At 45.5% G+C, this 24624-nt stretch overlaps 1 protein-coding gene across 1 annotated transcript in view; it reads right to left on the bottom strand.

Moving 5' to 3' along the window:
• Positions 1–24624, bottom strand: part of LOC147692451 (thymus-specific serine protease-like) — a 109379-nt gene that overhangs the window by 63842 nt on the left and 20913 nt on the right. The window contains exons 4-5 of the mRNA XM_086938651.1: positions 20163–20292; positions 14189–14312 (exon numbers count right to left, since the gene is read on the bottom strand). Of these exons, the coding sequence (XP_086794777.1) occupies positions 14189–14312; positions 20163–20292 (254 nt within the window). The remainder of the gene's footprint in view (positions 1–14188; positions 14313–20162; positions 20293–24624) is intronic.

Raw genomic sequence — 24624 nt, 5'->3', positions numbered from 1 at the left:
AAATTATTAACAGTTTAATAAACTATATTCACTTAAAAAGCAAAATGTAAACTGAAATGTTTTAAACGTTTAGCCAATGTGTAAGGATTTTAAATTGGAGGTTACAAATGTAGTTGGTAAGCGGTGCAAGAACAGCAAACATGAATAGGGAGGATAGTTGGTCTCAATTGAAGCACTATGCTAGTATGCACTGTCAAAAAGTGAGGATGTTATATGAAAAAAAAGAAAAAGTGAAATGCTAGTGTCTAGCATATTGTTTTGTCTTTTTAAAATAGAAACATCATTTTAAAACACTCTAATCTTCCAGTTAAAATTCTAAATTCTAATTGTGTATGTTCTTTTGCTTGTGAATTAAAGAAAATAGTTCATAAGCTGTGTATTTGGTTGATCCATACTTGTTTCTGTAGTTGTATTTGTTTGAGGTTCAAATTGTCGAAAAGACTTAGGTTGGAGTCCCCAGTTTTCAATAGTTATTCAGCGAGGGTCCACAAAAGTCAAAACCGATGCAAAAAACGTAAAACATATCACTACCACTAACATCAAATTCCCACAAAATATTACAACTCCTGAGATCTATGGCACAACCCCTTTAAAAGCCACATCAACCAAAGGGAGGCAGTGGAAGCTTGTAACACATTCTTACTGTGTGAGACAGATTCATCAACTGCCTGAAGAAAAAGTGAAGTCTAAGCACAGGTTGGTGAGACAAGATAAGGCAGGATGAAGAGGACAGCAAGTATCTGAACGGCTTGAAGCGGACACACCTGCATCATGTGCTACAGCTGGTGATATTGAAATAAAACTTTGATCATATTGATTTAGTTGTCCACCAGAGCCACTTGCCAGCACAAGGATGTCCAACGTAGGTTCAGGAGGATCAGATTAATGTCTTATTTTTAGGATACCTACGAAAGGCAAAATTACACACAGATAGCACTAGAAAGCCAGGACAGCTTGACTAGCCCAAGCAAACACTCTCTTGCACAGCACCTGCTTCTCTCCCACAACTGCAGGCCAATCAATGTTTCACCTGCCCTATTGTAATACCCTCTGTAACCATCTATTGTGCCGTAATAAATGTTTATTATTTCTGCTGACTCCATATTTTCTTGTCTCTGATCTCCTGCCTTTCCTCATCTGATCCACACAGCTCTGTCTGTCCACACATATTGTTCCTGCCTGTTTTTGCACACCAACGTTTTCATATTGTGATAACAGTCACAAATTGTGTTTTTGCTATGCATACTATTGTCTATCCTCTTTTCACCTACACACACCACCTTTCACCTCTTGCACAGGCTTACCCTCCCACACCCTGCAGACCGCGGCTACTATATTTTATAAGTGGCCATAGGTTGTTCGTTTTCTATATGCCATTTTCCTGCCTATCCCCACATATGCCCAGCTACCTCTACATTTACTCTCTTTTATACACACCACCATGATGTGTCAGCGGTTGCAGGTTGTTTATTCTCTGCTCCACGACCCAGCATCTCTTCATCTGGGAGCAGCTTCTCCAAGTCGGATGTTCATGCCCCTTCCTGGACACCATGCTCACTATTGTGTTACAGTAGCTTTGGGTTGCTTTTTTCTGTGCACCCAAGTGACCCCTGGTTCTCCTGCCTCTCCATTTGTTCTCATCCCTTTACATCCTCCAAATAGACTTACCTTGTTCTTTACTGCATGGCTTAGCTGCCATTCTGTAGTGGTGGCACATGTGGTTGGTTTCCATTCTGTGCCCCCATCATCTTGACATTCCTAGTCTGTCCTTTGTCACTTCTGCATAAGTTGACCCTGAACCTTTCTGCATACTGCATCTGTGATATTATGTTGGCAGTTGTGGAGGTTGTTTTTTCCTGGGCGTGATTGAGACTGCACTAAGTTGTCGGACTCCTACCCGAAAAAGGGAGACCACAGTGTGAGATGCATACCCAATAAGTGAAATTGTGCAATAAGACATAAAACTCAACCTCAGGGATAGACTGCTGCAAGTAGTGAATTGCACTACCAATGAATGAATCTATTCTCCAAACGTGAGACTCTAACGAAATTATTGTCCAGGTGCGAGATTAATCAGATGAGTTAAGTTATGTGTATAATATGCATGCTATTGTCACTTTGCCTGTTTATGTGCTGCATACACTTAAAAAAAGTATTCTGGGAATATTACATTGAAGAGGTCTCACGCAATGTTTATTGAATACTGGGCACAGTCCTGATAGCACAAAATGCAAGGCATATGTCTATTGTGTACAAGGGCCCCTCCCCGAGGCAAAACTGAGCTCTCTCCCATTGGCCAAGGTGGCATACAACTACAGTATCTGACCCTTTCCTCAACCTGCAGCACCAAAACTTGTAAGGGGCCAATGATTCATTTATTTCAAATCAAAGCAAATTAGGCGTTTGTTAAGTGTGACTACTCACCCGTAAGAGTCTCAAGGCGCTAAGGTGTGTGGGGGAGGGGGGATTCGCAGGTTCCAGTCCATCAAGAAGGGGGTCTGTCGAAGAGCCAGGTTTTGAGGTTTCTTGCGAAGATAGGGAGCGATGTTATCTGTCCGAGGTGGAGCGGAAGGTCGTTCCAGGCACTGGCCGCACGGAAGGAGAAGGAGCGCCCTCCCGATCTGGTCTTTCTGGTGTGGGGGACCATCGCGTAGGAGAGCTGGGCTGATTGGGGTGCAAGGAATTAGAGTCGGCTGTTCAGGTATGCTGGTCCGGTGACATTGAGGGGCTTGTGAGCGTGGGTTAGCATCTTGACGGTGACTCCAGCTTCGATGGGGAGCCAGTGGAGTGTGCACAGGTGCTGGGAGATGTGGCAGTGGCTTGGCAGGTTGAGGACCATTTTTGCAGCAGCGTTTTGGATGTTCTGTAGCTTGCGGCTGAGGTTTTTTATTTGCTCCGGCATAGAGTGCAGTGCCGTAGTCGAGCCTGCTGGTGACCAGGGCGTGAGTGACGGTCTTTCTGTGTTCGAGGGGATCCATTTGAAGGTCTTACATAGGAGGCGGAGGGTGTGGAAGCAGGAGGACGAGACGGAGTTGATCTGACGGTTCATTTTGAGCTCTGAGTCCAGGATGATTCCCAGGTTGCATGCTCGGTCCATGAGGGTGGGCGCACTTCCGAGGGCGGAGGTCCACCAGGCATTGTTCCAGGCGTCTGGGTTTTGGCCCATGATGAGTACTTCCGTTTTGTTTGTGTTTAGTTGTAGGCAGCTGTTTTTCATCCATTTGGCCACAGCTTCTATGCCTTCTCAAAAGTTGTGTCTGGCGGTGTTAGGTTAGTTGGATAGGGAGAGATGAGTTTGGTGTCGCCTGCGTATGACACAATGTTGAGTCCGTAGGTTATGACGATGGGGCGCGAGCGGAGCCATGTAGACGTTGAAGAGCGTAGGGCTGAGGGAGGACCCCTGGGGGATTCCGCAGGTGGTTGGTGTAGAGTCAGAGGAAAGGAGGGAATCTGACCCGCTGCGTTCTGACGGAGAGGAAGGAGCGGATCTAGTCGAGGGCCTTGTCTTGGGTCCCTGTGTCATGGAGTCTGCGTATTAGGGTGTGGTGAGAGACTGTGTCAAATGCCACTGAGAGGTCGAGGAGGATGAGGGCTGCTGTTTCTCAGTTGTCCAGTAAGGTACGGATGTCGTCTGTTGTGGCAAGGAGGGTGTTTTCCGTACTGTTGTTTTTTCTGAAGCCGGATTGGGAGAAGTCGAGGATGTTGTGCTCTTCGATGAATGTGGTGAGTTGGCTGTAGATGGCTTTCTCAATGACTTTCGCTGGTAACGGGAGCAGGGAGATGGGTCTGTAGTTTTTGAGGTCAGTGGGGTCCCCCAAGGGTTTCTTCAGGATGGGGTTGATCTCAGCGTGTTTCCAGTCATCAGGGAACAAGGCGGTTGCCAGGGAGCGGTTGATGGTGTGGCAGAGCATGGGTTTATTTGAAAATGTTATATAGCACTATCTAGACTTGAAGGTATCAGAGCGCTTTACAACAGTAAATGTTCACGTCAAAGATAACAAGTCTATATAGAGCATCCGAGTCAGAGAGCAAAATGTTCACAACATAGATAACGTGTATACAGAGCAGCTACTCTTCCCCGGGGATAGTTCCAATCTGGCATTGAAGAGGAGGGTGGAGTAATTCTCCAAGGAAGTGCATTCTGTAGTGTGATGTATTTATTTAGTAAATTAGCATATCAAAGATAACCAGTCTATACAGAGCATCGGAGTCCGAGAGCTTTAGGACAGTAAATGTTTGCAACATAGATTTGAGAATTTTATATAGCACTAGCAGGGCACAAAAGCCTTGGAGAGCTTTGCAACAGCAAACGTTTATTTATTTGAGAATTTTATGAAGTGCTAGCTAGACCCGAAGGCATCAGAATGCTCCACAAAGAGTAAATGTTAGTGCTAGTTAGACGCAAAGCCAACAGAGCGCTCCATAACACCAAATGCTCACATCAAGGACAACAAGTCTATATAGTTCCTTTCTGGCAACGAAGATGAGGGTGGAGTAATTCTTCAAGGAGGTGCGTTCTGTCATGGGATATATTTATTTATTTAGTAAATGTTCACATCAAAGATAACAAGTCTATACAGATCATCTGAATCAGATTGCTTTACATCAGTAAATTTACACAACATAGATTAATTGAGAGTTTTATATAGTCCTAGCTAGGTCTGAAAGTATCAGAGTGATTTACAGCAGTAAATGTTAGTGCTCCCTAGACCCAAAGGAATCAGAGCGCTTTACAACAGTAAAACTTTATGTATTTGTTTTATATAGCACTAGTAAGACCCAAAGATATCAGAGAGCTTTAAAACAGTAAATGTTAGCGATAGCTAGTCGCGAAGGTATCAGTGCGCTTTACAACAGGAAATGTTAACAAAGATAACAAAGATAACAAGTCTATACAGATCATCTAAGTCGGAGAGCTTTACACCAGTAAATTTCACTATATACATTTAAAGAGAGTTTTATATAGCACTAGCTAGACCCAAAGGTATCAAAGCGCTTTTGAACAGTAAATGTTCGCGCTAGCTAGACCCGAAGGTATCAGAGCGCTTTACAACAATGTTTATGTATTTGAGAGTTTTATATAGCACTAGCTAGACCCGAAGGTATCAGAGCGCTTTACAAAAGTAAATGTTCACACCAAAGACAAGTCAAAACGGAGCATCTGAGTTGGACCACTTTAGAACAGTAAATGTTCACTAGCAAACCAGGGAAAATGACTCTAGATTGCTCCAATAGCTATTGCTGAGTACTTACCTATGTTGTGAACATCTACTGCTACAACCGAAGGACGCACACTTTCATTCTGAAACCGAGTAGAAAGTAATCTGTCCTTTCAGGATCTTTAACTCTGTAGTCTGAAAATCCATGAAAGTGTACAAATAGCACTTTCCATCAAGACCTTCAAAGCTGAAGGCATTTAGGCAAGGGCAAAAGGCAGAGCTTTAGCACGTTGAACAAAGCTACCGACTAATACACTCTGGAGCTCATCCCATTCCCTCCGCAGACCCCATACCATGGACACTAGCTCTCATTCTAACACAAAAATCAGTCAACAGTCTGGTGTTTTTTTTTTGTTTTTTTTAAATTTGTTTTTATTGCAGAATCGAAATTTGCCTAGCATTTGTAACGGTAAGTTTCAATTCTATTAAGGACACGGAGGCGAGGATTATGCTTTTCTTTCTTCGCATTTATTACAAATTGGAAAACACAGCAGCCTTAGAAAAGCTCATAATGCAGAAAAAATGCTTAAAAACCAACAATAAAGCATTTTAGCCATATAACTCAAGAAAAACAATGTCTCTGGGACTACAACTCCCATCATGACAATATAACAGTCCAAACGGAGTCCTTCCTCTATGTCCACAATCCATAGATAGGAAGTCCCTTCTCCATGTTCCTCCTCTTTCTTCGCGCAAATTACGCCGTCAGTTCATTGGTCCTGCTTGGAACCATCATTTCCTAACGGAAGAAATAGAACTGCGTCAGCGCCGTAACGGAAATATTCAAGATTTTACAATCAAATCAACCATGCAAGGCTCATAATCAACCATGAGGAGAAACTCTAAAACCTGGCTACTTACCGCCATACGGGGGGGGTGTCGTTTGACGATATACCGGGTGGGATAATCCTCGCCTCCGTGTCCTTAATAGAATTGAAACTTACCGTTACAAATGCTAGGCAAATTTCGATTCTATGGCAGGACCGGAGGCTCAGATTATGCTAGTTCAAAGCTTACTTACCACCAAACTTGCAATATCCACCACCGGCTTAAAGTAAAACCTCTTAAAGGTGGAATCGGAGGACCAGTCCGCGGCCCGCATCAAATCCTCCAAACGAGCTCCTGCAGAGAAAGCCTTAGAGGCCATGGCCCCCCTGGCCGAGTGAGCTCCGAAACGTTTAGTATCAAGACCTGCCTCTTGCATGACCCAACGCACCCACCTGGCTATGGTGGGGGAAGAGACTGCATGGTGTGGCTTTCGCAAGGCAATCAACAATTGTCTCTCGCCCGGAGGGCGAATGTCCCAAGTCATCTCTTCATAAGCTTTCAGACACTGAACAACACATAGCTTCGGGACATCCAAGAAGGCCGGATACGAAATCGTTCTAGAAGCCGACTTTGTGCGGCGACCAATTGTGAATGTGACACCATCTGGTTGAAAACACGCGTGCTGATACATCTAGAGCACGCACATCCGACACTCTCCGGCAGGACACCAAGCATAGAAGCATAGCCAGTTTCGCCGAGAGTTCCTTGACCGATAGGTACCTGTTAGGTTGCCAGGACAGGAAAAGGTTCAAGACAAAATTGACGTCCCAAAGGACTGAGTATCGGGGCTCTGGTGGTAACGCCAATCGGACGCCCCGCAAAAGTCGGCACACAAAAGGGTGTACTCCGATCGGAGCACCGTCAACCGGGTGGTGCGCCGCAGATATAGCCGAACGCACAGCATTAATCGTGCGGTAGGCAAAGCCCCCCACGGCCAATTCCGTCAAATAGTTCAACACGGGAACGAGTCCCGCGACCAAGGGATCCAAACTCCGTCGAAGACACCAACGCACCCACTTAGACGAAGCGGATTTGTAGCGCTTCGACGTACTGGCAGCCCAGGCCTTGGATAACAGACCTTCAGCTGATCTCGAAAGGCCCGGGAGCGACCAACGTCTCTTGAAAGCCTCCATGCCATGAGGCGGAGAGAGTTCTGAACGATGAGAGGATGCGGATCTCGATCCGGATTGAGGAGCAGGTGAGGAAACCGGGGGAGTAGGATTGGAGAATCCCAGGAAAGTTCCAGAAGAACTGGAAACCAGACTTGGTACCTCCAGAGCGGTGTCACCAACACCAGCTCCACTTCCTGCCGGCGAACCTGCGCCGCCGTACGCATCACCATCGAAAAAGGTGGAAACGCAAAGGGCTTCTCCTTGCTCCAGTCCTGGAGAAACGCGTCCGTGGCTTCTGCCAGCGGATCCGGTCTCCAACTGAAGAACCTCGGAAGTTGGTGATCCAAGCGGGACGCAAACAGGTCCAGTGAGAAAGGACCCCACAGCCCGTTGAGCCAGCGAAAGACCTGGACATCCAACATCCACAGACTGGAATCCCGGAGGTACCTGGAGTGCCAGTCTGCAACCTGGTTGGCCTGACCCGGCAGGTACTCCGCCGTCACCGATACCTGATGCTCTAGACAGTAATCCCAGAACTGTTTCGCCAAATTCGCCAGCGCACGGGATCTCGCGCCCCCTAGGTGGTTCACATACCGCACTGCCGATACATTGTCCATTTTCAATAGGACGCACGACTTCACTGAGTCCCTGGTCCAGCAGCGTACTGCAAAGGAACCCACCAGAAGCTCTAGACAGTTGATATGTAACTTCTGTTCCTCCAAGGACCAAGTGCCGCCTGTTGAAAAATCCCCACAGCGCGCTCCCCAACCGACTCTGCTGGCATCGGATTCGATGACGAGGTCCGGGGAAGATCCGAAAATTGCCCGACCATTCCAGGCCTCCATGTGGGTAAGCCACCACAACATTTCCTCCTTGACCTCTTCCGATAGGGGAACCATTTGGTCGTAGGACACGCCCCTGCGTAGATGATAAGCTTTGAGACGCTGGAGAGCCCTGTAATGCAGAGGGCCCGGAAAGATGGCCTGAATCGAAGACGATAGCAGGCCCACCACTCTGGCAACTTGACGTAACGATGTGTGAGACCTTGTAATTGTCTGACGTAAGACGTGCTTGATCTTGGACATCTTCCGAGTCTATGACAAACCCCAAAAATTCTACTTTCTGAGAGGGTACGAGAACCGACTTGTCTCCATTGATGACAAAACCGAGCTCCTGGAGGAGGTCGACCGTCTGGTCCAGCTGAGAAAGCAAACTGTGTGGGCATTGCGCCATCAATAAAATGTCGTCTAGATAGACGATTAGGCGAATCCCCTGCGCTCGCAAAAATTCCACCACGGGATGTAGCACTTTGGTGAAACACCACGGGGCTGAGGACAGACCGAACGGAAGAGCCGTGAATTCGAACACCTGTTCCCGCCAGAGAAACTGGAGGAAGCGACGATGAGGAGGGAAGATTGGAACCACAAGATAAGCATCCTTGAGATCCAACCGTACAAACCAATCCCGTGGAAGGAGAATATCTCGAAGGAGATGAATTCCCTCCATTTTGAAATGATGATAGACCAACCATCCATTGAATTCTTTGAGATTGATCACCGGACGACGGCCTCCGCCGGGTTTGTCCACTAGGAAAAGATTGCTGAGGAAGCCCGACGGATGTCGAGTTGATTGACGAACGGCCCTTTTGCGGAGAAGCTCCGCAACCTCTTCGTCTATCAACTGGGCATCGGCCACTGAAAAGGTTATAGGGCGCGGGGCGCACACCTGGAAAGGTTGATCGTAGAATTCGATATGAAAACCGCGGATAGTTTGCAACACCCAAGCATCCGCTGTAAGATCTACCCACGCCCTCCGAAAGGCCGCTAGTCGGCCGCCAATCTGAACCTGCTCTGCGGGGATAACACTCACCGTGTGTGTTGGAAGCGTTGGAGTTCTTTCTGAAGCCTCGACCTCCGAAACGTTGCCCTCTTGTAGGGTAGAAAGAGTTGAAGTTGGCTGAGGTGTTGTACTGTCCTCGCCCGGAGCCTTGCCCTCTGTTGCCGGCATTTTGCCCGCCACGGCCGGTCCCGCGGCCCCTACCGCGACCGGCCCCTTGGGAGAAACGCTGATGGAATACGCGTTTGATACTGGACTGAGCTCTGTCCAAGGACGTAAAGGTAGCCACGAACTTCCCTAACTCTTTAATGAACGGTTCTCCGAAGAGGCCACCTTGGGCAACCGCTCCTGCCTCTGAAGAGGCTAAGTCTCCTAACTTAGGATCCAGCTTAATTAGGAAAGACCTCCGCCGTTCGGTGGAGAGGGCGCAGTTGGCGTTGCCCAAGAAAACAATCACCCTCTGCGCCCAATTTGACAAAACGTCGGGGTCAATGGCGGAACCAGTAGCTTTAGCCTCCTCCGCCATGTCTAGGATCTTAGTAATGGGTCCTACTGCGTCGAGCATTTTGTCCTGACACGACCGCCAGGATCTGTCAATGCCCTTACGTGGGTCCTTCATAAACTTTGCCAGAAACGTTGCCATCTTTGCATCTAAATCCGGTGTCATGGCAACTTTCCCCTCCAAGGTGGGCCTAGGGCATTCCCCACGGAGGCATCCCCTGGCCTCCTGCTCCAGAGGCTTACGCAACCGACTAGCCACGAACTTTGCCACCTTGTCACCCGGGGCCCAGGCTGCGGAGCGCGGATGCATTATTTCATCCGGGTCCAGCATACCTGAGCTGTCCCGCGGTAACTCAGTGGCCGAGCTCGAAGGTCGCCAGGAACGCACTGATTCCTCTTCACCGTCCGAATTCGGGGAGTCCCCCGGAGACGAAGGGGCAGTCTCAGAAGCTACCACCGAGGCGGGGGCCGCAGGCTGGTCAGGTGGGGACTCTGTCGCCTTAGCTAAAAACGCGTCACGCAGACGCTCAAAGGCACCCTTGTCCACCCCCTGAGCACCCTCCGACAACCCCCCCTTGCAGGGCTTCTTAGGAGCAGGGGGGCCCTCACCTGATGAACCTGGGAGGGCATAAGGGATTCCTGACTGCGCCTGAGCTAGTTTGGCGCATTCCTCAACTATGCGCGCCGAAAGACGCTCCTCCATAGGGGTTACCACTTCTGTGACACAGCGGTAGATGGAGCTGTCTACAGCTTGGTAAAACTCCTCATCCTGCAAATATGATTAGGAGTCACCCCCATAATAATCGTCCTCCATGCTGCACAAAGGTAGCTTAAGGGATTTACACTCCACCCAACAGCCTGGGTATCACTGAGAATTAGGGCAGACCGGAGGACTGCAACAGTTTTGGTTGCCAGGGACTGGCAAAATTAGGGTGCACTCACAACCCCCAGCGCGCAGACCCACCCCAGGGGGACCAGGTCAGCTGTCTCACTGCGCGCTGCCACACCAACAACACGAGTGCAGAAATCTGCCAAGTCGGCGTTAACGCGGTAGAACACCGCAATACAGACCCCCACTGGGGCGTTCAAATATGGGGCAAAAATGATACAGACCCGATAAACGGGCGTTTTATGAGACAGACTCGAGGGCTCGGCTCCGCGGCGGTTGGTCTCCTCAGCGCGGCTCCTCTGTGAGGAGAAACTCGCGCCGGAGACCAACGAGACGCGGCCGCGCCCCCTAGCGGATGACTGCGCACCGCAACAACACACCGGGCATAGTCGCGAAGGAAGCGAGACGGCGCTTCCGCGACCCAAATGGGGCTCTGAAACAAAAGAAATCACCAGAGACCCATAGCCCCAAGTAAAAGTTAAGCAGTACAGTGCATAAAATGGTACAAATCCCCAACAATCACATTCTGAGAGAGGGAGAGAAAAAACACTTAACTGGCTGCGGAAGCAGCGAAGAAAGAGGAGGAACATGGAGAAGGGACTGCCTATCTATGGATTGTGGACATAGAGGAAGGACTCCGTTTGGACTGTTATATTGTCATGATGGGAGTTGTAGTCCCAGAGACATTGTTTTTCTTGAGTTATATGGCTAAAATGCTTTATTGTTGGTTTTTAAGCATTTTTTCTGCATTATGAGCTTTTCTAAGGCTGCTGTGTTTTCCAATTTGTAATAAATGCGAAGAAAGAAAAGCATAATCTGAGCCTCCGGTCCTGCCATAGAATTAGAAACCAGTACACATAATAGATCAACCAGTACACTCATGGTGTCCCATTGCATAGATAAAGTAAGCAGAATATCGTACACAGCCATTTAGCCCACAACCCGGAGGCCGGGCGGCGCATCAATCCGTACTTCTAGCGAGAACATCACAGTGATCATCCCAATGGGATCATTCTGTATCTGCATTTTACCCCCCTAAACTCCCAACCCTCCCCCTACACCAGCCAACATTCTCTAGCGATCCAACTGAGCGACTCCACACTTGTAATCCTGGTCCCATACCCATCTACCAATGGACGCCTATCGTGTCGACCTAGGGTGGTTCCACATCGTCCTCGCAGCCTATCTGGGCCTCCTCGGTACTCTTGGAAACATATCTAACCCCAGGTTCAACTGCAGTGCCTCTCTAGTCATGGCCACGGTGCCTAACACTTCCCCCAAGCAACGCCCTCTCCCCCCCCCAACCCCCCCCCTGCAACCGCTGCTGATGTGGGCCTGGTCTTGTTAACACCACTGTGGAGCACGCTACATATCGAGTGATGCCTTTGCTCTTTCAAGCCTCATGGAGCCCCAGGTATACAATTAGTCTATTCTTCATCCTCTACCATATAGTCACGTAACGCCTGGACTATCGTCTCCCACGCCCTTGACATATCCAAACTCTTTTCATTATCAATCCTGACCGCCTGCCTCATCCGGAGCACACTCTCACATTCGGACCATTTCAGCAGTTCATTCACCCATCTCCTCACCTATGGTCCCTCCTTAGACTTCCAGTGCCAAGTAATTTCGCTTTGCGCCAATATATCAGTCAACAGTCTGTTAATACCTTTTTAGCTAGGGTTTATGGGCCATAATAATTTGCCGATTACGTGCTGAACATATAGGATGTAGATGCTACCCAATCGCCCAAAAGTGTGGAAGAAAGTGGGCTGGGTGTGCCAGTCAATAAGTGACTCACAGAGTCTTGTACTGGTTAACCTTAGACAACCTCCATTCCACTTGCACTTTCACAAGAGAGACTGGCAGGAATTTGAGGAGAAGATGGACACTGGGCACAGATTTTGCTTTTGATGTCAATTGATAGTATGTTGAGGTGTAGCTTAATGGCTTCTGGGGGGCTAGGAATAGTATACATTGGAAGTGTTTCCAATATACGTTGCAATCATCAATGAAAATATTTTCCGTGCACACTTCCTTTTGGAAAAAAAACCCACAAAAATCACCCAAGAGCTATTTAACATGTTCTTGAATAACACCCTAAGCCAGGAATGTGATGTATTAAGAATGTGATGCTACCAAAGACACCAACGCTGGGGAAACAGTTACAGGTCAGTACGCTTATTTTCATGGAACAAGAGAATGAAAATAGACACTTTTAAATGTAATTGTTCTGGGGGTATGCATAACCGCAATGCTATGGTTTCACTTTTACCAATTATCTATAAACTTACATTTATTAATCAGTATGTCCAAGGAAACAGAGTGAGCCCAGGAAAGGGTTTCTTGGAATTTAGTAACCCCATCTTGGACTGGAGAGAAACAGGCCATTCCTCGACTGGTTTCATAGAAATTTAGATCGCTCAACTGAATGTCCAACCATTACCAAGATGGGCTGATAGTCTTTGTCTTGTCCTTGCAAAAGTCTAAAAAAATTCACAGTTTTTGCATACAACATCTGGCATGCACAAACCCACACTCTGGTGGACTTACTATTCTCTCAGTCCTCTAAATGTTTACACCAGACAATCATATGTTGGCTATGACATTATTACTCCGAAACCATCTTATTTCTTTAGGCCCTCCTCCTCTTAACATGATGAGATGCCAACAGAAGCACAGTCCAACTCTGATGTCAGACTATTTCTTGAACGCCCCTCACCTCCTAGTTCAGAGTATTGATGCTGACCCTTTATTTACTACTGTAAACAAGTAAAAACCCTACCGTCTGTTCCACGAGTGAGCAAATCACACGTTTGTCTCCTCCTCCAAATGGGCATCAGTTACTTCCCAAGTCCTGCCCATCACTTTGGTTTCTCTTCATTTCTCCTTCCCAACAACCACAACATACAGAGTAAGCATTCTCATTCTATTGTAATAGAGGCCAGATTGTAGTCTCTTTCCACACATACCTCCAAGTGCCCCGCTCCACCCAACCATGCCACTTACTCCTTTTCCAGTCTGATTTCCAGAATTAGTGATATGCCAGTCAAGCGGTATAAGCTAACCCATACCAATGTGCATACCTGTCAACTTGAAGAACAACCTCACTGTGTGAAGAGGGGGCGGGCTTGAAGGTGGCCGGGCCTCGTGCCGGGAAATACCTACGAGACACTTTTGAACCGCATTCTGCCTCCAAACCTCCTCCTCCCGCCCTCCAAAAAAAGTTTACTGAGGCTGGTGCCGGATGTCCTGGGCTGTTTTCACACCCTTTAATGGACGACAACAGTTCAAAGCCTCGGAAAACGAGCTAGAAAACCACTATTTACAGTGGTTTTCAGCTCATTTTCCCAACCAACGTGTGATATCAGCTCTTCATGGGGAGACCGTGTGATGGGAGCTGATATTGTGTGTAACACGGTGGTACCATGTGAGTTGGCAGGTGTGCATGTGCTCGACAACTTATTACAAGAGTGAATCATTTTCCCCTGTTGTCCCCACCATAGCTATGTGAACCACTCTTTCTAATGAGTTTGTATCACCTCTTCATGCCCTCTGCGAGACCTCTCCCTGCTATTTGCACCTCTTCCTAGAATATATCACATGCTCTGAAACTGCTCCCCAACCATGTCACCTCCCTCACGAGGGACCTTTATCCAAGCATGTGTTACTCGTGAACAGGTAAAGTTGAGCAAATGAGGTTTAATGCTTTCAAACTCAAGACAGCTTTGATAACTGTCTCAGAAAGTTTTACAGCATACCATATATGTAGTGAGCCACCGCGAGTGCCATAGACTAATTACCTTAAGTCGGAACCATGCAGAGAGGGAGCCAGGGTAGGAACCTCCGAAGCAGATCCAGGTGTTCTCTGGAGTCAGGCTGTACTTCTGGGTCACATAGAGATGAAAGGATGCCAGATCGGCCAACCTGAAAGGAATAGACATTGTGGTCAAGGATTTGAGGAAATGGATAATGCCACACCTATAAAATAATGCCAATGGTTATCAATGTTAATGAAAAGATCTCTAGTGAACAACCCAGAGTGGGATACTAAGTAGAGGATGGTTATCTCTTGCCTTTTTTCACCAGGATTCCAGTCAGAAACAACAATATGTAGCATTCAGGATGATGTGTGCCTAATGTACGCAAGAGAGACACAAAGTTTTGGACCTTAGTGTTGCGAGGAATGGTAAAGCAGGATTCCAGCATGGAGGAGCACATATTTCGGGTCAGGTAATGGTGGCGCCAGTGACATCCTTCGTTTTCAAAGTGGTTTTAGGGTGGATGCCTTGGGGTGTTCACTTACAGGGGAGAGTCGAGGGAAGCATGGCGCATATGGTTCGGCTACAGGAGCACATAGGGCTTATAACCCCAAGAAGGGGCCATTTTGCCCTCTGATCTTTGCCTTCTCACAGTTGTCCGCATCCTCGGCATTGCCACCCCTCTGGGTGGGTTTCCAAATTCGACAGGTGGACCGCTTTTTCCTCGACCACCCTTCCCTTCCTCTTTGTACCTGGCTCTGTTGCTTGGAACGCCTGCCAGTCCGCTGCACCGCGCAGCTTCTTTTATATCCCCTTTATAAGTGCAATTACACAGGCCTTTGAGGTACGAGGGGTGAGAATCTAACATGTTTTACCTTTCTCCCGACTTTGGTGGGATCTGTGATTGTCTTGGATTGAGCCAATGTCACCCCTGTGGTTGGCATAGTCTGGCATCGGATGAGCTGCCACAGGCATGCATGTTTTTCCCAGTCAGGGACCCCCAAATGGAAAGGTCATAGGGAGGCAGGCTGGTGGAAAGTAAGAATTGTGTTGGCCCCCAGGCAGGTGTGGCGAGTAGCCTGTGCTGTGTGCTTGTCATCTTGGGGTTGAGCAAGGAGTGCATATCAACGTGGGTGCTCACAGTTCTCCTCAGGACCTGTGGACTTACACCTGGATAGCAGAGTGGAATCCGGGCGCTTTTTGAGGGAAAATTGTATGGCAGAATATTAATAGTAGAACAATGTCAAATGTTTGAATTGCTGTCTGTATACATTTGCTTCACCTTGAGATCAGCCTGGCACAGTTAAAAATTATGAACGTTGTCTCACCATTAACTCATTTGAGTGCGGCCGAATAACAGTTGAATGAATATTTTTCCATCCATCGTTTTCAGACAAGTCGAAGTTAGTAGCCTAATCTCTGTAGAGTTAATTATTTTCAGATTACCAGGCACATAGCTATATTAATGAATAATATATAAATTCATATTTTACTCTCAGGTAGGGAAGTCCTATTTTTACACCAATAGCGGTATTATTTGTTAAGCCGCCAAATGCAAGAGCAGCTTTATTTTGCTTTGGCACGTATTCTGGGTATGCTACTGGTTGGTTCTGGCTATGCATGTAAATGCCCCCCCACAAAAAAAAGAAAAAAAACAGATTTTGCCCCTATGATCTGCAACTAGTACTTGTCCTCCACCTAACTTTTGGGAATAGCGGCTACACCCTCTATTGGAATGTAGCTTTTACTGAACTGAAATTCGCTCGTCTCGACGTCATATCATACATGTGAAGTGATATTAGAGTTGTACCCGGGTCGGGAGTACTCAATGGACAATTCTTACGGAACTAACAATGCCCATTTACCAAGCCAGCTTAGTACTACAGCAAATAGATTTTAGGATGGATACTAATTAGAAGAGGACCATAAGATTGGATACTTTTCACCTTTTTGGAATCAGAATGAAGGGATGAGAGAGTGAGACCCTTACGTGCTTTTATCTTGGCTCTGACAGAGTAGAGGTTTCATACTAGATGCTATCCCCAACAACTCACCTGCAAATTTGTTATGGGTGGTTCTGAAGAAGGTGATTCCAAATTGAAATTTTCCACCGAAACGTGCGTTGACCTGGTTGTTGAGATACCCAAGCCTACAACACGTTCACTGCCATCTAGTTTTTCCAACTGTGACCTATCTAGTTTATGTGATCTAGGCGGGGTTTTGTATGTATAGGATGAGAGAGTGGGAATGAGTGGTAGTATGATAGGTTAGTATGTATGTGTGGTTCAAGTTGGGGGATATAAAATCAAATGTATTCACAGATTTCTTTTTTTAAATGAAGTAAAACATAAATGCAATGCTTATCTGTATTAACAAAAGAAATTGTGGCACATTGGAAATATTGTAAAAAATAAATGTACATTTGTATTTTATTTGTTTTGTACTATGACACAATTGGAAAGAAATGAAAAAATATGAATAATTTAATAAAAAGATAAACGATATGAATGAGGGTGTATTATGTTAAAATTGCATTAAGGACAGCCCCACAGAGCTTTAGTAAGCCTACACAAAAGAAATATAGGTCACATGGGAGTATTTGTAGTATTGTTGGTGTTTCTTCTGCCTTTCTCCCAGACCTGAAAGTAGTGTTGCAGGGGGGACCCTTATATATTCAACATGTATGTAAATTCCTCCTTGAAAATTGGGTGCAATCGCCGACACTCACTCTGTGCTCAACCTTTACAAAACCATGTGAATCTACGGTTTCTTTTGGAATTTAGAACTTCAGTGCTGGTGGATTTGTTTTGTTAGCAGTGTTGGCTTGCTACAGTGGTTGTACACATAGGTGCGTGGATTGGAGGACTTTAGAATACCCCTGCAAAGAGTCAGCATGCAAGACATTTAGCCAATTTTCGGAGTCCTTCATTTTATTCTCACAATAATACTTGACATGCTCTTACCAATCAAGTTTATTATTTACTCTGGTTAGTGGGTACATTAAGCAGGAGAAATCTGTGGTAAATAATTGATGTCATGCAGCTCCCATCATGCATCTGTTTTTGGGAGCAGCTCCCGTATTTGATCACTCCCAAGCAAAACACAACAAAGACATTTGGCTCTTAGTCAACATGGTCTTATACCTGCGTCTTGCGGGTATGAGGGAAGGCCGCTCTGAAATATTTACCCAGGACCCCATGGCCCCAAGCAAATGAAGGATATGCACATGGTGAAGAGGCAAAGAAGCTCGTCAGGCGGTACACTAGCAGTACGTCACAAAAGTGTGGTGCACGGTCAGTGCGCCCCCTGATGGCATCACTCTGGAGGGGGGTAAGGGGGCCCTTTGGACACCTCAGACATCCTCTTGCAGGTGGGTGCCATCAGTCTCGGTAACCGCCTGCAAGGGGATCTCTCTCCCCTCTTAAAATTGGAAGCGGGTTTTCACCTGCACAGTGAACCACGGAGTCGCTTTGAGGCAGACACTGCATATTTCACTTGAATTTTGCTGCCCCCAGGGCAACTCGAGTTTGCAGCTGCCCTGAGGGTATCACATGCAACAAAATCGTGCACTTTCCCCGTTTGGGCACAACGCAACTGTTTGAAGGTGCGCTGTGGTGTAAAGAGGGAAAATGTGTCCTATATGCGATAGGGCCCCAGAGGTTTTGGAACCAGTAGTGCGAGGAACAGGCTGTGCCAGTAGTGCGAGGAACAGGCTGTGCCAGTAGTGCGAGGAACAGATTGTGCTTAACAGGATAATGTATTTGTTAAGGTCTAAAGAAAAATTGCCAAACCGGGCACAAATGAGCCCTATAGAATTAAGTATACCTTACACAAGTATTTATGTTTTTGGATTAATCAGAGTTTGTAAAACATTAAATCCAAAACGACCTGATGAGTGATCTGGCAATTTACTTGCAGAAAATGTGCTGTTGTGGACTGAAATTTTAACTCACTTTTTCAAGGAATAATAAGTACTTACGCTATTCCTGGAGAAAGGCTAGGCACAATGCTAGATCAATTTTCAAGAAAGGAACTCATGCTAATCTAGTGGATTATCAATGTTGGAGTTAATGCCCACAAGCAAGAGGGTTTGCTAAAATATATTAAACCAAGCTTTATTTTAGGCAGAGAATAAGAAAGAATTCACTCCAACACAAAATGCATTTCGCAAGGGAACGCCCATGACACTAGCGGGGAGTGAAACTTTCAAATGAATTTAATAATAGGTGATTTTGTTTTTTACCTACTGAAATCAAGGTTTCTTCACGCGAAAAATAAATCAAAACTCAATATAGCTGATTTTAGCAGCACTGCAGGTGTTTGGGCAATGTAATTACCTTAATGGTAATTACATTATGGCAATTAGTCTGCCTGGCTCCTCGCAGTCAAAGAGGTACGTAATAAGGCGTGACAAAGAAAACCAACTGAACATTCAATTTAGACTCTCTTGATCCCACCGAATCTTGTTGGGAATAAGGCTATTGTCACATCCTAGAGCTGAAAGATATTTTTCTTATCGGGCAACCCTACAGTTTCCACAGGGAAAGTTGGTTCGTGCCCACGGTGGCATTAGAACGTCAACCTCATATTTCAACACCAATCGGACGCTGAACTCATCCCAGTTTTTCACGTGGTCTCTGACCTTTGGCATTGAGTGATGGCCCCAACATCTCACTTCCTTTAGGCCATTTGCATGACGCCAGGAGTGCAGAGTAGGAAATATTCAGGAAACTACTAGATTTCTCAGTCTGTTTAAACTAAAACTAGTGACAGAGGACTTCTAGGGTCTCCCAAAATAGACTTTTGGCCTTGAGGCTCAAACCCTAGCCAAAGTACCAATCTTTTAGGATAAATATGGATCATTGTTTTGCAGAGCAACATCTTCCTGGTGGATTGTTCATGGATGCTTATTTAGGTCTCTCTTTGCCTCTTGGGAAAACGAATCCATCAAGAAGATGAGCTGGACTTGGACATTATTTTTATATCCACACCTGGCCAAGTTAGGCAGACAAATGTCTTGTTCAAATTCCCTTTCCTTCCAAAAAAAAAAAAAAAAGAAGGATCCTACTTTTACTATCTTTCAACTGAAGAACATTGAATGATGGTTTTCAACCCTTTTAGCATGAGTGTCTGATTTGCCAAAAGTGTAATTGCTCCTTCTCCTGACTGACAGGATTGGATTGATTAAGGTATCAATTACTGAATCATCGGCCACTGTTCAGACTTGAGGTGTCAAAAACACATGGGACACTGAAGGGGACATGGCTGGAAAACACCAGGGTGGTATCTCTATGAGCACTTACAATAATTACAGGAACCCTTCCATTAGTGCCATTGAAAAGAAAAACCACCCACTAGTGATACTGTCCAAGCAGGAAGTTTAATATAGTTGTTGACTCGCGTTTTTAATAGTGCTCAAAGTCTTGTATCTCCTCTCCGGGAATTCATGCAAAGTAAAAGAAGGTTCAGGTGAACGTTGGGTGGATGGTTGGAGAATATTTGGGAGAGAGACTTTTTTTTTTTTTTTTTTTAAAGAAAAAATTAAGAGTTCCACTCTAAAGACATAGTCCAGACATTGATTTGCGTCATTTTTTTTTAATGTGAAATATTATATGTTCTACGTTGTAAAAGGAATATCACAGGAATTTCATTATGACTGCGCCAAAGCTTTACAGAAAAGTATTTGGCACAGAATTAGTTATTAAAATAACTCTATGTCTACAGTTAAATGTATGTACAATATCTATTTGATTTAAAGAGTCAAGCTTTTCAAAGAATCTGTCAACCAAAATTTGAAACTGTATGCTCTGCCACACCAAGCACAAGGAAAGCTTTATCAAAGTATACATTTCATCAAAGTATAAATGTCATCAGTTACTCATCTTTTCAGATCATTGCATAGCGTCAGCAGAATGCTAAAACTTAACGCTTCCTAGGCATGCAAAAGCCCACGCGGTCCGATTGCAAGCCCCTCTGTCAGATTAGGAGAATTGACGCGAGACGCAGCCATACTCACGCCTGCTGGCTTGAGAGGAATCGAAGGTTGTCGAGCACCAGTCCATCCGGGTTGATGCTGGCGCCATAAAACCGATGCTCCAGGGCCACCAGCAGCGCTCCATGCTTCCGTGCAAGGTCTACGTGCTCCCCTGAAATTAACGAGCAGATTTAACCTTCCAAAGTCCTCAGCTGGGATTCACTGCAGCTAACTAGATGATGCACCTTTGTTAAATGCAAACCATCCATTTATCACATGCGTCAATGAATACACCGTTCAACTGCTCCCTTTTCTGATTGGCTGTACACAGGCAGGTTGCTTCACTGTGAAAAAATACCCTGACATTTGAATTCGTCTGCTCTCGTCATTGCTTGTCGTCGTGTTCTTTGTGAGTCACTCAAACAGAATGTCATTAAAAACTTTAGATCTACATATTAATACATTTATTAAACATTTGAGGTGTTATTTGTATATACGTGCTATGTTACCATTTCAGTGAAATATAATTCGATAGAAAACAGTATAGAAAACATGTCAGTGGAAGAGTAGCAAATATGAACGTGTGTCCCCTCCCTCTAAATTCACTATATATAAATTACCAGTCTGAGTTTAAGCACATCAAAGCTTTTATTTCTGTTCATAACAGATGATACAGTTCCCTCCAAGAGGGTTCCATGCCTGAAACGATACCCGAGTTTGAGGGGACAGATGCATCCCCCATTCCATGCATTAATAAGGTCCAATCTTTGTGAGGCTGACAGAGCATTCTGCTGCCTAATATAGCTTAAGAAAAAGTACTTAACATCATATTTGAGGCAGAGAAAAAAAAGAATAAGTACAACCACTGGAATTGCAAATTAGGTTCCCAAGTAGCATTGCCTATACTGCATAAGGTGATGTCTAGCTCCAAACTCCACTCTGCCTTAGGCTCAAACTTCCTTGCACACACAAGTTTCTCTGGTCTCAATCAAGCTTAAAAGGACCTAGCAATCACCCTCAACTGAGGGTTTGAGGGCCAGGCGACCCAGAAGCATTGAACACAAATCTGCAGATTTGTTCAAGGTCAGATTTCCCCAGTTCTAACAACTATGACACTCACGAACAGGAATGCAGCACATTCCTTCATGTAGCGTGCATAAGCTCTTTGCCTTCCCCTCTGCTGCTAGTTTGGGCTCCCCTCTTTTTTCAGTGTTGTTCTATACTAAGGGCCAAGCTTTTGTGCTGCCAGCTGCGCTACCTCAAATTGAATAAACTTTATTCGGCTCATTTCTTTGATAAACCATACAAGCACACCATTTTAAAACCTTCCATCATAAGCCAGATAATGCAATACAATCAATCAAAGCTTTATTCCCACTAAGCTTTATTCCCACTTACTGATTTCTCAATTCGAAATAAAAATATTCGTATACAAGGTGCGTGTAATAAAATACTAATTTCCTTTAATGCTGCGGTGCTACCTTTTTACCCACTGTCTTAGATCTGAGAACCCAATACTCACTAAGAATCAATGGAACCCTATCAACTACAGTTTTACTATGAAGACATTGGACAACAAACATTTATGCTATACTGGGAGGGCCATTACTTTTCTGTTTTCGTACTGGGGTGAATGTATGACATTGTTCTGCATTCTGTCCATCAACTGTTGTTTTTGCATTTGTCACCCCGAGTGGGATGGGTATGCTCAGACGTGAGTCCCATGCTCTCCACACCACTGGGGTCAAGCTATCCTGGCTGAAGACTGCCGATAGCCAGAAACCGGTCCTAGGATGCTTGATTCCGCTCCAGGAAAGACATGGCTTGGCAGTTCGGGCTGGACTGTTCCCATGAGGCACAGGGTCAAGGCTGATTTGCATATGGTCAAGGCCGATTTGCATATGGCCATGGCTGAACTGGGGTGGTGTGGAGTGCAAAAAAACGATGGATTTAGGCCCAGATCTCTGTACTGGGGTGAATGTATGACATTGTTCTGCATTCTGTCCATCAACTGTTGTTTTTGCAACTATGACACTCATGAACAGGAAGGCAGCACATTCCTCAATGTAGCGTGCATAAGCTCTTTGCCTTCCCCTCTGCTGCTAGTTTGGGCTCCCCTCTTTTTTCAGTGTTGTTCTATACTAAGGGCCAAGCTTTTGTGCTGCCAGCTGCGCTACCTCAAATTGAATAAACTTTATTCGGCTCATTTCTTTGATAAACCATACAAGCACACCATTTTAAAACCTTCCATCATAAGCCAGATAATGCAATACAATCAATCAAAGCTTTATTCCCACTTACTGATTTCTCAATTCGAAATAAAAATATTCGTATACAAGGTGCGTGTAATAAAATACTAATTTCCTTTAATGCTGCGGTGCTACCTTTTTACCCACTGTCTTAGATCTGAGAACCCAATAGTCACTAAGAATCAATGGAACCCTATCAACTACAGTTTTACAATGAAGACATTGGACAACAAACATTTATGCTATACTGGGAGGGCCATTACTTTTCTGTTTTCGTACTGGGGTGAATGTATGACATTGTTCTGCATTCTGTCCATCAACTGTTGTTTTTGCATTTGTCACCCCGAGTGGGATGGGTATGCTCAGACGTGAGTCCCATGCTCTCCACACCACTGGGGTCAAGCTATCCTGGCTGAAGACTGCCGATAGCCAGAAACCGGTCCTAGGATGCTTGATTCCGCTCCAGGAAAGACATGGCTTGGCAGTTCGGGCTGGACTGTTCCCATGAGGCACAGGGTCAAGGCTGATTTGCATATGGTCAAGGCCGATTTGCATATGGCCATGGCTGAACTGGGGTGGTGTGGAGTGCAAAAAAACGATGGATTTAGGCCCAGATCTCTGTACTGGGGTGAATGTATGACATTGTTCTGCATTCTGTCCATCAACTGTTGTTTTTGCAACTATGACACTCATGAACAGGAAGGCAGCACATTCCTCAATGTAGCGTGCATAAGCTCTTTGCCTTCCCCTCTGCTGCTAGTTTGGGCTCCCCTCTTTTTTCAGTGTTGTTCTATACTAAGGGCCAAGCTTTTGTGCTGCCAGCTGTGCTACCTCAAATCGAATAAACTTTATTCGGCTAATTTCTTTGATAAACCATACAAGCACACCATTTTAAAACCTTCCATCATAAGCCAGATAATGCAATACAATCAATCAAAGCTTTATTCCCACTTACTGATTTCTCAATTCGAAATAAAAATATTCGTATATAAGGTGGTGTAATAAAATACAAATTTCCTTTAATACAGCGGTGCTACCTATTTACCACTGTCTTAGATCCGAGAACCCAATACTCACTAAGAACCAGTGGAACCCTCTCAACTAATTTTTACTATGCAGAGATTGGACAACAAACATTTATGCTATACTGGGAATTCCGGCACTTTTCTGTTTTCGTAAGTGGCCGTAAGGGCCACATACTCACAACACCAAGTTGCGCACCGGAAATATTCATCTTTATTTTATAGACCAGACTGAATATTCCCAAGATGAATGTTTCAATGTGACCGCCTCATTCTCCAGGAGGCTCTAACTCACTGACCCTAAGCCGAGTTTCTCTACTTCGGAGGTTTATTCCATTTCATGATCTCAAACTCACTGGGCCAAGCAAAGTAGCACACACAACGAAACCCCTGTTACCCCAGTAGCATGTAGGCGGGTCAAAGTTTTCTAGGACACAAGTCTGGGTCATCCTGAAGAATTCTACTGACCAATGGCAGGCACAGTTTAGAGGCTGAAACCTGTTGATGAATGAGGTAGATTGACAGCAGTATAGTAGGGGCCTGATAGCCACAAAAAGATTATTTTTTTCCACTTTGTGAACGTCGGGGAAAAATAAAAAATTCAAGACCCACCATTAGAAACTTTAAAACTAGTAGAGATCGTTATAAAAGGAAGGACAGAAATTGGTATAGCTCATTTAGGGAGGGAAATCAAAGAGCCTTTGATAAAGCAGATCATTTTGTGAGTGAGAGTTTGCGTTCTTTATAGAAAAAGACCACATGCTAATAACTTATACAAATATGTGAAAATTTTAACCCTCAGACGTTCTATTAGAGCAACAAGGGCTTCTCTTTGTGTGTAAATGCAGTCTGGAAGGACAACCCTATACCCTTACCAAACATTATAAGCCTCTCTCTCTCCACCCTAAACGTTAGAAAACAAGCATAATTGTTACATTTTATAGTGTTATAATATTTGTTACAGCCATGAAATTTTTAAATCCCATTCTTGCGCTTGGACCGCGCCCAGCACCAGAACTCCTGGCCCCCGCACCCGCCACTACGACGCCAGCACTCTGCACGCTCTCAACTCCGGACGGAGCCACACCTGCTTCAAGGCCGTCCCAAAACGCACACACGGCCCCTTCACCTGCCGTAACTGCAGTACACCAGCCTCAAAGCCGACGAACCACCTGCCAAGAAAGACCTCAACCACCTCCGATGCATACTACTGAACACCCCCTCCCGCACGCA

Source organism: Lissotriton vulgaris, chromosome 9 (genome assembly GCF_964263255.1).
Source record: "Lissotriton vulgaris chromosome 9, aLisVul1.2, whole genome shotgun sequence".
In the NCBI taxonomy this organism is placed as follows: Eukaryota; Metazoa; Chordata; class Amphibia; order Caudata; family Salamandridae; genus Lissotriton; species Lissotriton vulgaris.
This window is presented reverse-complemented; position numbering and strand designations above follow the sequence as displayed.